The sequence below is a fragment of the Neophocaena asiaeorientalis genome, unplaced genomic scaffold (genome assembly GCF_003031525.2).
Source record: "Neophocaena asiaeorientalis asiaeorientalis breed wild unplaced genomic scaffold, Neophocaena_asiaeorientalis_V1.1 scaffold175, whole genome shotgun sequence".
Classification (NCBI taxonomy): Eukaryota; Metazoa; Chordata; class Mammalia; order Artiodactyla; family Phocoenidae; genus Neophocaena; species Neophocaena asiaeorientalis.
The window spans coordinates 2843449-2861701 of record NW_020175390.1 but is presented as its reverse complement, the minus strand read 5'-3'; the positions used below and the strand labels follow the sequence as shown (position 1 = coordinate 2861701).

General features: G+C 31.4%; 1 protein-coding gene across 2 annotated transcripts in view; it reads left to right on the top strand.

Moving 5' to 3' along the window:
• CDH9 (cadherin 9) overlaps positions 1 to 18253 on the top strand; it is a 78185-nt gene that overhangs the window by 40933 nt on the left and 18999 nt on the right. The window contains exons 2-6 of one of the 2 annotated variants that reach the window (XM_024765772.1): positions 651 to 945; positions 5840 to 5959; positions 6552 to 6719; positions 8898 to 9085; positions 10009 to 10262. In XM_024765772.1, coding sequence (XP_024621540.1) covers positions 651 to 945; positions 5840 to 5959; positions 6552 to 6719; positions 8898 to 9085; positions 10009 to 10262 — 1025 coding nt within the window. The remainder of the gene's footprint in view (positions 1 to 650; positions 946 to 5839; positions 5960 to 6551; positions 6720 to 8897; positions 9086 to 10008; positions 10263 to 18253) is intronic. The other variant, XM_024765773.1, reaches the window with a different exon arrangement.

The window sequence follows — 18253 nt, the reverse complement described above, 5'->3', positions numbered from 1 at the left end:
TTTATATCACTTGAAATTTCAAATGTCTATAAAATACATCAACTTCCAAAAAGTGAGAACATCCTGGTTGAAAGAGTACTCTCCCAAAGTCATGTAGAGAATAATCTATGAGATTAATATTCTGTCTCTGGTTGGTCTCTGATGACAGAGCCTGTGCATCTGCAAGTGATATTATACTGAAGGGAGGTAAAATCATTTAAAATTATGGTATATATCCTAAACTTATCATCATAATAAGGTCAGAAATTTCTCACATCACCTCTTTGAGTTTAGTGATTTTAGACGTAATCGAGTATATTAATATTTTACACTTAAGATTTATTAGACCAATGGATGTTTTTTGTTGTTAATGTACTAGACATTTAAATCTTGGTAGCATTCTATTCAAAAATGTCTTGGAAATACTGTGTTTTGAGAAATATATATATATACTTTTTATTTTATTTCAAATGTAGTCTCATTAAATGTTTAAAAATTTTGAGAATGATCAAACTAAAATGTTTAATCTCTCCACAGTGAAAATTAAGATAACCATTGCAATCACTGTTTCAGTGATGTCATGTAGAGATAAATTAATATTTGCCAAAATTATTTTTTCTGTAATAACAATGCATATATTTATAGAACTCTTCTTTTCTACCTCTCTGAAGCTTCACACTGACCAAGATAAAGGAGATGGAAATTTAAAATACATATTAACAGGAGATGGGGCTGGCAGTCTGTTCGTAATAGATGAAAACACAGGAGATATTCATGCGGCAAAGAAATTAGACAGAGAAGAAAAGTCCCTGTACGTTCTTCGTGCCAAGGCTATAGACAGAAAGACCGGGCGGCAGGTGGAGCCTGAATCTGAATTTATAATTAAAATCCACGATATCAATGACAATGAACCAAAATTCACAAAAGACTTGTACACTGCCAGTGTTCCTGAAATGTCTGGAGTCGGTAGGTATATGTTAATCCATGTAAACTAAGTTTTTTATTTTATTTTATTTTTTGCTAAGGTAGTTATTATGGACATACAGTTAGATGTGATCTCTTTCAAGATAAGAACTATAACTGAAACTACTATTTAGTGTTAGCTATCTCACTTCTAATTATTTTCGGTTGTATGTTTCTTAATGTTTCCTGCTATTTTGTAACTGACATCTAAAATGATTACTGAGAACAACTGTTCCATTGCATTTCAACAAACGTCTTTACCTTTACTCAAATGCCATTCAAATGGCAGTCAAGTTTAATGTATTTTGGCCTGAAATGAAAGGAATATCAAATAGTGTCAGCAGTTTTAGACAGTTTTGTTTGCATTATTTTGCATAAAAACAATTAATGCTTGTAGTTGATAAATTTCTTTTGATCATCTCATTTGATCACTGAAACAACTTGATGTGGTAGGCATGGGAAACAGAACTTTAAATCCCCATTCTGTTAATTAGGAACCCTGGATTCAGAAAGATTAAGGAACTGAATTAAGATCAAATAACCTGGTAGCATAACAACAATATCCCAAGTCTTTTTAATATTATTTTAGCTATGTTCCATCCAGCAATGGTTTATCCTGAAAACTGAAAATAATCATTTCATTTTTTAAGGCTGCCCATAATTTTAAATGCCATTTGTTATTATGCAATGTTTTTATCTGTATATTTAACTACATTTAGCTATAATTATATGAAAGGTTTAGATTTGTTAATGAGATAAGAGCTGACTCTTAAATCATATTTCTAAAAAAATAAGTGATATAAACTTACTATAATATCCCAAACATGTAACTGATTTTGAAAAATTGACATTTAGCTGAATATTATTTCAAAATCAGTTATAAGTATATAACTTTGACATTATTGTAATTAATACATGGGTAAGTCAAATAATTTCTTAAAGAAGAAAAACAAACATATCCACCTTTACTGAGTGATTGATATTAAATATGTATACACATAAAATATATGTCTAAATAAAAAGTATATGTATTTATATCCTGAAAATGTATTGTTCTTTTGTAACTCTACCTGATTTAAAGGAAAATAAACGTATTATAGTTTTATAGATGTGATTTTCTCTGCTTTTACCTATACACATAACCATTTACAGAGAAACGTAAAGGGTGATACTTAGGAACTCTGTCAGGCTATGTGTAACCCATATATTAACAGCTAAAGCCTATGCATAATCATAATAAAGAATGCCTCCTCTCTAAATGAAGTAATGTACCATTATTGAATTCTAACCTTATTTTCATTATATTAGTGATTTTAATTTAAATCAAACACTTGAAAAACTATTATTAACTTTGAGGGTAAATGAAGTCCAATGGAATAAAATATAAAAATTCTTTATTCCCATTTTATCCTTCTTTCCAACATTGTAGTCCAATGTTCTCCTTTATACTTCCCCCCCTACGTGATTATTTTTGTCTTAATATATTTGTCTTTTCTTTTTTTGTCTCACCAAATCCTCTCCTTGCTTTTTCCCTCTGCCTCTGCTTCTTTCTATCAAATACGCCATATTTCATTTTGGTTCAGACATATTCCTCCCCATCCCTTTTACTGGTAGTTAAAATCAAATGACTCCAATGAACTCTTTAAATCTGAAACACATTAGCATATTCTGATCAGAACACTTAATCTGGATGATACATGAGAATATATAGTGAAAGAAAATGAGATACACTTTGAATTAGGTATTTATAGCAGATTCCTACACTTTGTTTTCCATTTTTTGTGGTCATTATACTTTGATTAAAGATTATCTATTCTTTTTCTATATTTGCATGCATTCATCTCCCTCAAGGCAAATTCCTATTGTGCAATTTTGGAGGTTTCTCATTGACTGGGTAGGTCCCTCAAAAACTGATTCAGTTCCCCTCCCACACTGTCTGCCCAACAAGGAATCTATCTGTAGTTTTTCACAGATCACACAAGTAACTCACCATTGAATGCTTCATGTCCTAAACTAGGCCCTTTCTTAGAGGTACACTGCCTGTAGATTCAAATATGTGTCTAATCATATGTCTAGACAGGCCATTTAATACAGTATTTAGAATGAAGCTTCTTCATACTGGCTAGATCGAATCCCATCCTATCACCTACTAGCTGTGTAATCATGAGCAACCTCTATATGCTCCAAGGCCTGCATCCCATGTTTATCATGAGGATAAAATAATAATACAAATCAACTGCTGAGAACTCTGCCTAGTCTACGTTAAGCAATTTGTAAGTGTTAGATCTTGTTATGACTTTGAACTAGAAACTCTACTGGGCTTTAGAGATAAAGTGTTGAACAAAAGCAGACATAGCCCTTTCCTTTGGAGAGTTTACATCACACAAAACCTACATATAACAAATGACATAAATTTGTCATTCAGGCTTCACTATATTTTACTTAATATTTGTTTAATTAAAAAGTAAATACTGGGCTTCCCTGGTGGCGCAGTGGTTGAGAGTCCACCTGCCGATGCAGGGGACATGGGTTCGTGCCCCAGTCCGGGAAGATCCCACATGCCGCGGAGCGGCTAGGCCCGTGAGCCATGGCCGCTGAGCCTGCGCATCCAGAGCCTGTGCTCTCCCACGGGACAGGCCACAACAGTGAGAGGCCCGCGTACCGCAAAAAAAAAAAAAGTAAATACTTCTTTTAAATTATTTGAGAATAAATGAAGCATATATAGCTCAGAAAATTTAGAGGGATATAAAAATCAAAGTAGTGTATTTCCTTTTATTCTGTCTTTATAAGCAAATATTTATAAAATTAGTACAAAACACATAAACCATTTTCTATCTAATTTTATTACTAAATAGTATGAACTGTAAAATGTCCTTATATTTAAGGAAAAATCTAGTCATTCCCTAGAGTTCAACACACTACATATTTTTTTTTCTCATTTTGCTATTATAAATAACGTATCAGTGATATGCTACCAGTGTTCATTAGTGTTTAACAACATTCTAATTATTACCATGATTCTGAGAGGGGGAACAGTATTTTATATGGGTATTTGTAGCATTTTAGCCACATTATAGGATTGATTTCCATTCTTTAATTTCTTTATTATTTTTAGGCCAAGTATTTTCAGGTAGGTTCGAAGATCATATACCCATGATAAAGAGCAAATGATCAAAACCAAATTTAACAACAAAAATATTATTAAAAGTGTCAAAAAAGGATAAAGGTGTGTTTTTACCTGTGCCCATTATGAAATGATAGCCACAGTCCAAGAAAAGTGAGTCTGGTAACAAAAGAAATGTCATGAAATCAATGAATTAACTACTTGCATTTAGCATCTTGGTTATGCTTAGTAATTCATATTTCAAATAACCTTCAAGTATGAAAACAATTACTAATCTAATATATGTTCACATAAGGTTATATAAAAATAAATATAAATCTGAAAACCACTCTAGTTGAACATTTGAACATTATTGTGGGATGGAAATCTCTTTATGATTTCTGCTTTGGTCTAACTGGGACACGAGTGGATGTTTTTTAAATGATAAAACAGTACACCTGGGACTGACTGAGTAAATTGTACTGTGTCCTCTCACAGGACATATCAATTCTATTGCAGCTGAGGAAACAGAGGCTTCAAGAGGAAGAGCTCAAGTTCTCATCTTATACTAATTAATTTTGAGAAAACATAAAAATACTTCCTAAATTCATATATTCAAATATACTGATGGAAAATAAAGCTGTTAGTTTAATCTTAATGTTCAATATATTAATTTCTAGAATCTGCATAAGCAAATATATGCAAATTTTGAGAAACATTCATTACAACTCAATTAGACCAGCTATGAGTGTGTAATGTATGCTGGATATTAAAGTAGGTTACAGAGCCAACGTGGAACTCACTTTTTCTAAAGAATTTTAAAATCTATGTAAGTATCAGAGTCAACATTTTGAAAAATTGTGTGTACTATACTAGAAAATGTCCTACAAACTCATTTTGCTCAAGGAATACATGGTAGGCTTTAGTTAATGGTAGTTTTAGAATCATGCCCTGAATCTTTATAGAGTTCTAAAAAATATAAGAAAGGTCCATCAATATATTACATTACCTTTAGCTCCTAAAACTAGCTCCTTTAAAGCTCTTTTATCTTTTAAAACATAATTATATGTGACAAAGTTAAGAGAAAATAATTTAATTTTTATAAAATAAAATTAAACAGAGTATTGGTAAATTATAGTATTGCATGTGAGACAATTACACACTTTCTTAACTCTGGAGGGGTATATCTGCTGATCTAAATATGCGTAGCAAATAATACACAGCATATCAATAGGTATATTTATATATGACTACGTTAACTACATTACAATGAGAAGCACAGATACAATAATCATATATATCTTGCATACCAAAAATTTTGGCAATTTTACCTTTTGTGTCTTGATAAAAACAGGGCCTCTTTATTTTCAATTTACATTATTTAGTTAATTTATCAGAATAAAAAGCAGCAGAGTGCTTTCAGTGTTGGATTTATCTTTGAATTCACATTTCCAGTTAGCAATAAATGTATTAACTGAAAATTGTATGTGTACTGTATTCAGTGAAAAATTGTTTTCTGTCACAGTATTTTCAACCAGTTAGTGCATATTCAGCTTTATGATAAATTTTGCTTTTGACTTTTTTAGATAGCTCAATAATAGCAACAATATTATTAAGGAATATTTAAATTTAAAAAAATGAAAGATAAGTGATTTCTAGCAGCATAATTTAAACAAATTTCTTGAAACATGTACCATGGTTTAACACACCACATTCCCAGTAATATGGTTTCATAAAGATAGCTTCAAATTTCTAAGTACTTAAGTGTCTGTGTTTGGGTGCGGATTCATGTAGGTACATCTGTTATACAAGTGACTGCAACAGATGCAGATGACGCCAACTATGGAAATAGTGCCAAAGTGGTCTACAGCATATTGCAAGGACAGCCATATTTTTCAGTGGACCCAGAATCAGGTAACAACATCTAATACTTGGTCTCTTTCTCATTATGCAATACATCTGGATGCACATTTATAGATTTTCTATATTTAAAAAGCTATTAAGTATCATGTTTTTATTTATTCCTTATATTGATAGTTATTCCATGGATACAGAAGCAGAATTCCTATTATTTAAAAAGATTTGAATCCTTAGCCCTTTAGACTAGTATTTATTGAGTTTAAATTTATTACATTAAATACAAAATTTCACAGAGATTCAACACATTACATGTCTTAGGAAATACTCAAAACCAAAAAAAAGTGACAATCATCAAAATTAAGCTTATTCATCTAAAGACTTCTGACTAAAGTTAGTTTTTCTAGTCAAAAGGATAATTAAATTGATCTAGCAAAAATTTTTTCCTGAACAACAGCCCACAGAAGAATTTTTTTCTGTTCCATGAATTATGTTAAATTGGTTACGTATGGATTGAAAGACTTATCTAGGTACACTGACACCTTATCATCTGTTTGTTCTGATTAATGTCTGTAAAATGGATCTTGCATGGCTTAATTTTAAAACACAATGATTGAACTGCAAAATATTTGTCTATTTTTTCCAAAAGGCATAATAAAAACTGCATTACCAGACATGAGCAGAGAAAACAGAGAGCAGTACCAAGTGGTTATACAAGCCAAAGACATGGGTGGCCAGATGGGAGGCCTTTCTGGAACCACCACAGTGAACATCACTCTGACAGACGTCAACAACAATCCTCCTCGATTTCCCCAGAGTAAGAAAGGTTTCAGTGATACCATGTGGAAAATTTCTCAAACACACTATAAACAGTTTAATACTTTTACTAGTAGTTTCACTACTAGTTTATGGATAAAGATGAATCCACAACCCCTCCTCCCAGAGAATATCACAATTTCCCACAAATTAATTAACAGTGACTAGGATCATTTCATCATTGAGTAGGTAATGGAGAAAACAAGGAAATGAGGTTCTTTTGGGCAACTTTAATTATCTTCTTCTACCTTTTGAAGAGTTATAAAATTTTCCGGACTACCTTTCCCAACATTTCCTATGATCATCTAGTTCTTTTTCTTATCTATTTCCTGGCTATGAGTGTGGACTCTCAAGTCTGACCACCAGGCTGCAAATCCCATGTCTATCACTTGTCTTGCCTCAGTTCTCTTGTTTGTATGTAAGAATTATAATCCCTTATTTAATCAATTCTAAAACACAGGTTTGTTGATGTTTTAACGTCTCTGAAATCAGATACTATATTAAAATCAATGCAAGTTAGTTTAATTGGCCACATTTTTCTTTCTTATTGGCCCATAGTCTCATGAAATAACTTCGTTGTGATGGCATCTGAGATATGTTAGAGTTTTCTGGTATCTGTTACCTACCTGTGATGATTAAATCAGTTAATAGCCTTTCAGTTGTCACGATTTCTATGTTAAACCATGGATTCTTTGCAAGCCATGAGGTCCTACAAAAACAGACTAATTCTCTGCTGAAAATATTTCTATGTTGTAGCAAATAAAATTATAAGAAGTCCTATCTTGAAATGTTCTGTTAAGGGCCCTGAAATTTCAATTTATAACATTGATTCCAATACAATAAAGCATTTTTTTCAAGCTAATCAAATTTGAAATACTTGATGATACAGCTCTAGATGGTGGACATGTACAAATGACAAATATTAAAAAATAAACTTTGCTGAGAATATAAATAATAAGACTAATTAACATAAATCTAAACTTTGCATTCAGGTTCCTTAAACATAAACTGAAAAAGTATGATGTGATGAATTCTCAAATGACTTGCCACTCTATAATTTTATGATCTATTATAATCTCAGCAGAAGGTTTGGAACTCTAACAGTAATAGTAAAAATGTTCTTGAACTAAGAACTGGGCTAAGCATGTTAAAGACGTCATTTCATGGAATCTTCATAACAAACCTATGAGTTAATAGCTATCATCATCTCTATTTTATAGATGTGTAAATTAAGGGTTAGAGAATTTAACTAACTTGCCTAGTGATGAAAATTCAAATCCAGGGCAGTTGGATTTAGAAGTCCCTCTTCTTAACCACCAAGCAAATTGGAAAGAGAACAGACTTTGAAGTCAGGGAGACTTAGTTTTGCCTTCTGCTTTTCCCAGCTTTAAAGGATGATTTCCTTGAGCCTTATCTGAGGATAATACACCTGCCTTCATTCTATAAGGACTAATGTTAGAATTAAATAAACTAACATAGAGGGCCTTTGGCCTTATATAGATTTCAACATACAGTAAATGTTTAAAAACATTTCTACCTTTCATTAACATTTTTTGTGATATTTTCCTATCATCTCTTAAATAAATCCTCACAAACTAAAATGCTTTCATGAACAGGACGATGTAATGGCTGAAACTGCAGGAGACAGAAACATTCATATCCCACTTAAAGACATTAACAAGCAAAAAAAAAAAAAAAAAAAAAAAAAAAAAAAAAAAAAAAAAAAGAAAGAAAGAAAGAAAGAACTTGCTGTGTGTGGAGTTCTTTTTTTCTATCCCTGAGTTAGAATATAAGAATAATGAATGTTCTAAATCATTTAGTATAAGTAAAGATGTGTAATGACAATGTTGAATGCTTCAGATAAGCAGTAAATAATTGTTGTCCTTGCCCTCTTAAGTCAAAAGTTCTGGATTCTAGTATCAGGACTACCATCTATTATCTAAATAACCTTGAGACATTCACTTAATCTTTCTGGAACATATATTTCTCATTTACAAAATGAGAGTACTCTGCCTTTATAAATTATTTTTCTAACTTAATAAATCTATAATTTTTTATGGCTTACAATTCAATATGATGAAAAACTCTAATTTGAAATTAATTTATTTAAGTAAAAAAGGCAGAGGAAATGAAAGATTTTTGTTATCTAAAGATGAAACAGCTTTGATTTAATTTTCAGGTACGTATCAATTTTATTCTCCTGAGTCTGTACCTCTTGGAACTCATCTTGGAAGGATAAAAGCCAATGACCCTGATGTGGGGGAAAATGCTGAGATGGAATACAGCATTGCTGAAGGAGACGGAGCAGATATGTTTGATGTCATCACTGACAAGGATACACAGGAAGGGATTATAACTGTCAAACAGGTTTCTTCTTGCTGTCTTCATTTCCTCATTGAGTGCTTTATAGTTTATTTTTGCTTTTCAAGGAAGAAAAGCCTAAGATTTATTTTTCCCATCCTTTACATGCTTCTATCCTTCATATAAGTGGGAATAGTTGCGATTTCACTTCAAATAAGTTAAGCATCTTTATCATTGACACTTAAAAACTGATATAAAACCTCAACAGCTTGTGCTTATAGTAGACAACAATCAAACAAGGATTAGATACTCTCAAAAGTCTTTGTTTTATATTTCTCCATGGTATTATTTCATTCACTGTTTAAAATATTTAAATTGTTAAGTGTGATGGTTTATTAAAATAGATGAAGCCTGAAGATGCTTGATTTTTAAAGCAGTGGAGAACATTATAAAGTGTTACACAGAATAATCAAGCTAAATACTGATTACTTTATATCACCCTAATTTCCCTGCTTTCATTCACATCTTTTTTTCCACAGTGGTCAGATTAATAATTTTTTTTTTCTTTTTAAAACAGTTTTAGAACTGTAGGACTTAAGGAAGCAACTTATGTGAATGGTTTGTTAAATCTCAATTTTATGTTTCTGCTGATTTAAAATTTTTATAACTTTAATAATAATAATATAGTAATAAATAGCCTATTTACTAGCTAATACTTCATTTACCTATGACTACCAAAATGTAAAATGCATTACTAAGTGTGAATCAATCTTAATGTGTATACTATTATATTGAATTACTCCTTATAAATGTGTAAGGCAAAAAAAATTTCCTAATTTATTTGTTATACCCATGAAGCAATAATTGGGAAAGTTATTTAACCAGAATTACTGGGACTATTAAGAGAGGTGGTTATTAAATTTTGAAATTGTCTTCCATTTTTATGTCTGCTATATTATACTAATTTTTCTTATTTTATTTAACTTCAGAATTTAGATTATGAAAACAAAATGCTGTACACTTTAAAAGTGGATGCAAGTAACACTCACCCTGATCCACGATTCCTGTACCTGGGACCTTTCAAAGACACAGCTGTGGTCAAAATATCTGTGGAAGATATGGATGAGCCTCCTGTGTTCAGTAAAATTTTTTACTTGATAGAAGTAGATGAAGATGTAAAGGAAGGCAGCATCATTGGACAGGTTACAGCATATGACCCAGATGCCATAAACAATTTAATAAAGTAAGTATTTTGAGAAAACTTAAGTTTGAAGAAAAATGATAACCTCACTATTTATAAGCTGTGTGAAAAAAAAATGTACCATGTATGATCAAGTACAGTAATACAACCAAACACTTCCATAGCACAGACTTTTAGCTGGGCAGTCTTCTAAGTGCTCTGGATATATTATTTCATTTGACTCTTATCACATATTACAAGGTAGCTCCGGTTATTATATCTTTTGTAAATGATAAGACTAAGGTACCGAACATTTAAATAACTTGCCAAATAATTAGTCACTGGCAAAGCTGGGTTTGAGGTTCAGGCTGTCTGGCTCCAGTGTCCATGATTCTAATCCCTTAGTTATTGATGTAATTCTTGTCTCATTGCCCTTCTTTGATAAATCATAGTTCGAATAATAAGATATCTAAACAAATACATTTGAAAAGAAGTTCTTCTAGAAAAGCTTAAGAGATACCTTGAAAACTGATGAAAAACATCTTTTGAAAATAGTCCCTAGGCACAGTTTACATCAAAATTTTTGAGAAGCAAAATATCAATTATATTCCATTAATAAAACAGAGAATTGGTAAAATGAGTGATATTTGAGAACAGTAAAACTATTAAAAATTGGTATACTGCAGAATAGTGTAATACTTTCCCAAAATTTGAATATTGTATTAACCATTTAAAAGTTTTCAAATATGCCAGAAACTATGCTTAAGGAGAATATAAATATAGTTGTGACATAAATGGATGAATAGGATGGGTGGATGAAGATGGGTAGGTATGTTGATGAAGACAAAAGAGACAGACAAATAATATATTGTCTGTTAATGTGTGTGGCTAGTAAAATACCTAAAATTATGCTTTGTTTAAAATTTAATTTTTTATCCAACAAGGACCAACTGTATAGCATATGGAACTGTACTAAATATCTTGTAATAACCTGTAATGGAAGGGAATGTAAAAAAAATAATATATATATTTATATATAACTGAATCATTTTGCTGTATACCGAAAACTAACACAATATTGTAGTAAATAAACTATATTTCAATAAATTTTTTGATCACATTTAATTTTTAATTAAGGAAAATAAATGGTTAAATATTTATTGGGAATGCCCAGATTTCCTGGAATTCATGTCATACCATCACATAGAAAATCAGTGAGCACAATACTAAGTATATAAGTATTAAATTTAGTTTAAGATGTAATAACTATTCATGTTAATTTACAAAGCAACGTTTGTTGAACTAAATATGCCCTAATTTATATTTAATTTGTTGGTCAATTAATATATTTTTAAAATAAAGAAAGTTTGTGAAATTTTAATCTGTAGTTAGTACTCAGAGTTTAACTTGAAATATTTGGTTAGTTTTAGGTTAATTAGAATAGAATTAACTTTCTCTTTTAAATAAATGTTCAGGTTTAAATTATATATTTTGTATATTGTTAATTAATTTAAAAACATGACTTATAACGATACCAATGCATAAAAGATTATTTTACTGACACTTTTGTATCAGCATACATGAAATGGATTAATTTAAAATTTTCATATTATATAAAAAAAAACTCCTAAAATGAAAGGAATTAGTAATCTAGTTTTCCAGTGGTCTACACATATGTTCCAGCATTTTTATATCCAAAATGTTTGTTTATTTTTTACTGAAATTGAGTGTGGCTGATTGGTTTTGGCAACTCTTATATGTACATTTTTTGTGTGTTCTTTGCAATATTGCAATAGAAATAAATCACCACTTATATTAAAAATGGATAAGGGAATGTCCATACCAATAGCTATAAATGCTCAGTAAGTATCTGTTCTTGATAGATTTTGCAATTTTCAAAAAATAGTAGTCAATGTCTTTTCTACTTCAATTGTGGCACCAGATTCATGACATGAGACAAATATTTTGCCTATCCTTTCCTCTATAAAATAATTATTATCATTTATTGAGCCCTTGCTATGAGCTGGAGACTATCCAAAGAGCTTTATATTTATTAGATCATTTAAACCTCATCACAACATTATAAGGTGAGTATAACTGTTACCACCTACATTTTTTAGAAGTTTTATTTTATATTGGAGCAAAGTTGATTAACAGTGTGTTAGTTTCAGTTGCACAGCAAAGTGATTCAGTTAGACATATTTATGTATCTATTATTTTTTCAAATTCTTTTCCCATTTTGGTTATTACAGAACACTCAGCCAAGTTTCCTGTGCTGTACAGTAGGTCCTTATTGATTATCTAATTTTAAATACAGTAGTCAGGCTCACAGACTTAGAGAACAAACTTATGGCTAAACAGGGGGGAAGGGGGAGGAGGAGGGATAGATTGGCAGTTTGGAATTGACACGTACACCTACATTTTAAAAAAACATAAATTGAGATGCAAAGAGTTTAAGGAACTTTACTAAGGACACTGAACAAATAATTAGCAGACTGAGGTTTAAACTACTGATGATCTGAATGCACAGCCAATATATCTTTAGCAGATATATTTTGCTTTCTTATTGACCAAATTATTAATTAGAGATAATTAATATTGTTTCACATTCATAAACTGCTTTGACCGACCTCAGTGGTACAAAGCAAAGCCTCAAGGACAAAATTATACAAAAAGCAAAATATGGCTTTTGTCCCGCAGAATTTGGTCTAGTTTTTCATCATTTTTTCCATTTCCCACAATAGGCAATTTCTTTTTTTTCCGTTCAGCTTTATTGAGATATAATTGACATATAGCACTGTAAAAGTTTAAGGTGTACAGCATAACGATTTGATGTGCATACATCATGAAATGATTAATGCAATAAGTTTAGTGAGCATCTATCATCTCATATAGATACAAAGTTAAAGAAACAGAATTTTTTTTCCTTCTGAAGAGAACACTTAGGATTTACTCTTTAACAACACCTATATATAACACACAACAGTGTTAATTATATTTATCATGTTGTGTATTGTATCAATATCACTAGTACTTATATATAACTGAAAATTTGTACCTTTTGGCTGCCTTCATCCAATTCTCCCTCCACCTAGCCCCACCTCTGGTAACCACAAATATGATCTTTATGAGTTTGTTTTTGAAGTATAATTTTCTTACAACACTATGTTTTTTCCTGTTGAGCAACATAGTAATTCAAAATGTCTATACATTTCAAAATGATCACCATGGTAAGTCTAGCTACCATCTGCCACCTTACAAAGGTATTACATAGTTATTAACTATATTCCCTATACATTTCATACCTATGGCTCATTTATTTGCCAAGTAGAAGTTTGTACCTCTTAATCTCCCTCACCTACTTCTTTCCTCCCCTATACCTTCCCCTCTGGAAATTATCTGTTCTCTGTATCTGTAACTGTTTCTGTTTTGTTATGTTTGATCATTTGTTTTGCTTTTTACATTTCACATACAAGCAAAATCATACAGTATGTGTCTTTCTCTGTCTGACTTATTTTATTTACTCTAGATCCATCCATGCTGTCACAAATGGCATAATTTCATTCTTTTGATGGCTAAGTAATATTCCATTGTGTATATATGCATATATACCACATCCTCTTTATCCATTCATTTATTGCTGGGAACTTAGGTTGCTTCCATATCTTGGATATTGTAAATAATGCTGCAATAAACGTAGGGGTGCATATATCTTTTTTAATGAGTGTTTTCTTTTTCTTTGGATAAATATCCAGGTGGAATTGCTGGATCATATGGTAGTTTGGTTTTAATAGTTTTGATGAATCTCCACACTGTTTCCCATATTGGCTGCACCAATTTATATTCCCACCAACAGTGCATGAGAGTTCCCTTTTGTACACATCCGGTCAGCCTTTGTTGTTTTTTGATAATAGCATTATGACAGTTGCGAGGTGATATCTCACTGTGGTTTTGATTTGCATTTCCCTGATGATGAGTGATGTTGAGCATCTTTTCATGTGCCTATTCACCATCTACATGTCTTTGAAAACACGTCTATTCAGAACCTCTGCCCATCTTTTAAACAGGTTGTTTGGTTTTTGTATATTTTGGCTATTAACCACTTACTGGATCTATTTTGGCTATTAACCACTTACTGGATCTATCATTTGCAGATATCTTCTTCCATTCAGTAGGCAGCCATTTCATTTTGTTGATTGTTTCTTTCACTGGTCAAAAACTTTAGTTTGATTAAGTCCCATTTATTTATTTTTGCTTTTGTTTTCCTTGCTTGAATAGATATATCCAAAAAATATTACTAAGACCAATGTCAAAGAGCTTATTGCCCATGTTTTCTTTTAGAACTTTTATGGTTGCAGTTCTTACATTTAAGTTTTTAATACATTTTGAATTTATTTTTATGCATGGTGTGTAAAAGTAGTCCAGTTTGATTCTTCTACATGTATCTGTCCAGTTTTCCCACAACCACTCATTGAAGAGATTATCTTTTCTCCATTGTATATTTTTGCCTCCTTTGTGGTAGATTAATTGCCCATGTAAGTGCAGGTTCACTTCTGGGCTCTCTATTCTGTTTCAATGATTTATGTGCCTGTTTTTGTACAAGTACCATACTGTTTTGATTACTGTAGCTTTGTAGTATAGTTTGAAATCAGAGCTCATGATACCTCCAGCTTTGTTCTTCTTTCTCAAGATTGTTTTGGCTATTCAGGGTCTTTCATGTTTCATACAAATTTTAGAATATTTCTTCTAGCTCTGTGAGAAATCACTTTGGTATTTTTATAGAGATTGTATTGATTCTGTAGGTTGCCTTAGGGAATATGGATATTTTATATACATTATACACAGAACTGATTCTTATAATCCATGAACATGGTATATCTTTCCATCTGTTTGTGTATTCTTCAATTTCTTTCATCAGTGTTGCATAGTTTAGCAAGTACAGGTCCTTAACCTCTTTAGATTTATTCCTATGTATTTTATTCTTTTTGATGTGATTGTAAATGGTATTGTCTTCTTAATTTCTCTTTCTGATAGTTCATTTTTAGTGTCTAGAAATATAACAGATTTCTGTATATTAGCAATAATTTTGTATCTTCCAACTTTACCAAATTATTGATGAGTTCTAGTATTTTTTTGGTGGCATCTTTAGGATTTTCTAAGTGTAGTATCATGTCATCTGCAAACAGTGACAGTTTTTATTCTTCCTTTCTAATTTGGATGACTTTTATTTCTTTTTCTTGTCTGACTGCTGTGGCTAGGACTTCCAAAACTATGTTGAATAAAAGTGGTGAAAGTGTGTATCCAGGTCTTGTTACTGATTTTAGAGAAACTCTTTCAGCTTTTCAACACTATGATTTTAGCTGTGGGCTTGTAATATATGGCCTTCATTATGTTGAGGTATATTCCATCTAAACCCACTTTGTGGAGAGTTTTTTTCCTTATATAAATGAATGTTGAATTTTGTCAAAAGCTTTTTCTGCATCTATTGAAAGATCATATGATTTTTATTCTTCAATTTGTTAATGTGGTATATCACATTGATTTGCAAATACTGAACCATCCTTTCTTCCCTGGGATAAACCCCATTTGATCATGGGGTATGAACCTTTTAATGTATTGTTGAATTCATTTTGCTAACATTTTGTTATGGATTCGTGCATCTTTGTTCATCAGTGGTATAGGCTTGTAATTTTTTTGTGTTATCTTCATCTGGTTTTGGTATCAGGATGATGCTGACCTCTTATCCTTTTTAATTTTTTGGAATATAGTTTGAGAGATTGGTGTTAACTCTTCTATAAATGTTTGGTAGCATTCATCTGAGAAAATATCTGGTCCTGGATTTTTGTTTGTTGGGATTTTTTTTTTAATTACTGATTCAATTTTATTACTGGTAATAAAATAATTTTCTATTTCTTCCTGGTTCAATCTTGGGAGGTTGCACATTTCTAAGAATTTGTTCATTTCTTCTAGGTTGTCCATTTTTTTGGTGTATAATTGTTCATAATAATCTCTATGATCCTTTGTATTTCTGTGGTGTAGGTTGTAACTTCTCCTTTTTCATTTCTGATTTTGTTAATTTGGGCCCTCTCTCTTTCTTCTTAAAGAGTCTGGCTAAAAGTTTATCAATTTTGTTTATCTTTACCAAGAACCAGCTCCTAGTTTTATTGATCTTTCCTATTGTGGTTTCTTTTTTTTTTGGTCTCTATTTCATTTATTTCTGCTCTTATCTTTATAACTGCTTTCCTTCTACTAACTTTGGATTTTATTTTTTCTTCTTTTCCTATTTCCTTTAGATGTAAAGTTAGGTTGTTTCTTTGAGGTTTTTCTTGTTTCCTGAGATAGGCTTTTCTTGCTATAAACCTCCCTCTTAGACCTGTTTTTGCTGTATCCCAAAGGTTTTGGGTCATTATGTTTTTTTCACTTAGTCCATTTACATTTAAAGTAACTGTTGAGAGGTAAGTACCTATTGCCATTTTGTTAATTGTTTAGGGGTGGTTTTATAGTTCTTTTTTGTTCCTTTCTTCTTCGTTTTCTCTTCTCCCTTTTGATTTGATGGCTGCCTTTAGTGTTTTGCTTGGATTCCTTTCTCATTTGCATGTATGTATCTGCTATAGATGCTTGAGTGGTATCAGGATGATGCTGGCCTCTTGGTATGAGTTTGCAATTATTCATTCTTCTTTAAATTTTTGGAATAATTTGAGAAGGATAGGTAATAACTCTTCTATAAATGTTTGGTAGAATTCATCTGTGAAGACATCTGGTCCTGAACTTTTGTTTGTTGAGAGTTACCGTGAGGTTGTTACCATGAGGTTTACATATAGCCATCCATATATATATGATTATTTTAAGTTTCAGATCTCTTAAACTCAAACTTTAACAACCCTGCATTTTTTACTCCCCAGCCCCACTCCACATTTACTGTTTTGACATCATATTTTACATCCTTTTGTTTTGTGTATCCCTTAATTATTTATTATATATATAGATGATTTTACCACTTTGGTCTTTTAACCTTCCTACTAGTTTCATACATCATTGATTTACCACCTTTACTGTATACTTATCTTTACAAAAGAGATTTTTCCTTTTGTAATTTTCTATTTCTAGTTCTGCTTTTCTTTTCTACTCAGAGAAATCCTTTTTCTTTAAATTTGGTTTGGTGGTGCTGAACTCTTTAGTTTTGGCTTGCCTGTAAAACTTTTGATATCTCCATCAAATCTGAATGAAACCTTGCCCGGGCGAGTATTATTGCTTGTAGGTTTTTCCCTTTTCATCACTTTAAATATACTGTGTCACTCCCTTCTGGCATGTATAGTAACTGCTGAAAAGCTGACTGATAGCCTTATGGGAATTCCCTTGTACATAATTTGTGGCTTTTTCCTTGCTGCTTTTAATATTCTCTCTTTAATTTTTGTAATTTAGTTACAATATATCTTGGTGTGGTCCTCTTTGGGTTGATCCTGTTTTGGACTCTGCTTCTTAGCCTGAATGCCTGTTCCCTTTCTCAGGTTAGGGAAGTTTTCTGCTATAATGTCTTCAAATATGTTCTCTGCCCCTTTCTCTCTCTTCTCCTTCTGGACCCCAAAATGTGAATCTTAGTATGCTTAATGTTGTACTAGAGGTCTCTTAAGTTGTCCTTTATTTTATTTTTTTTCTTTTTGTTGTTCAGCTTCAGTGATTTCCACTACTCTGTCTTCTTCTAGCTTGCTGATCTGCTCTTCTGTATCATCTAATCTGTTGATTCATTCTGGTCTATTTTTTATTTCAGTTATTGTATTCCTCATGTATTTTGGTTCTTCTTTATATTTTCTTAACTCTTTGTTAAAATCTTCTAACTTGTCACTTTGTTCATCCAATCTTCTCCCAAGTTCTTTGAACATTTTTATGATCATTACCTTGAACTCTTTATTGTGTTGATTGCTTCTCTCCACTTCACTTACTCCTTCTTGTGGGGTATTATCTTGTTCCTTCATTTGGAACATATTGCTCTGTCACCTCATTTTGCCTAATTTGCTGTTTTTATTTCTATGTATTTGGTAGGTTGGTTACATTTC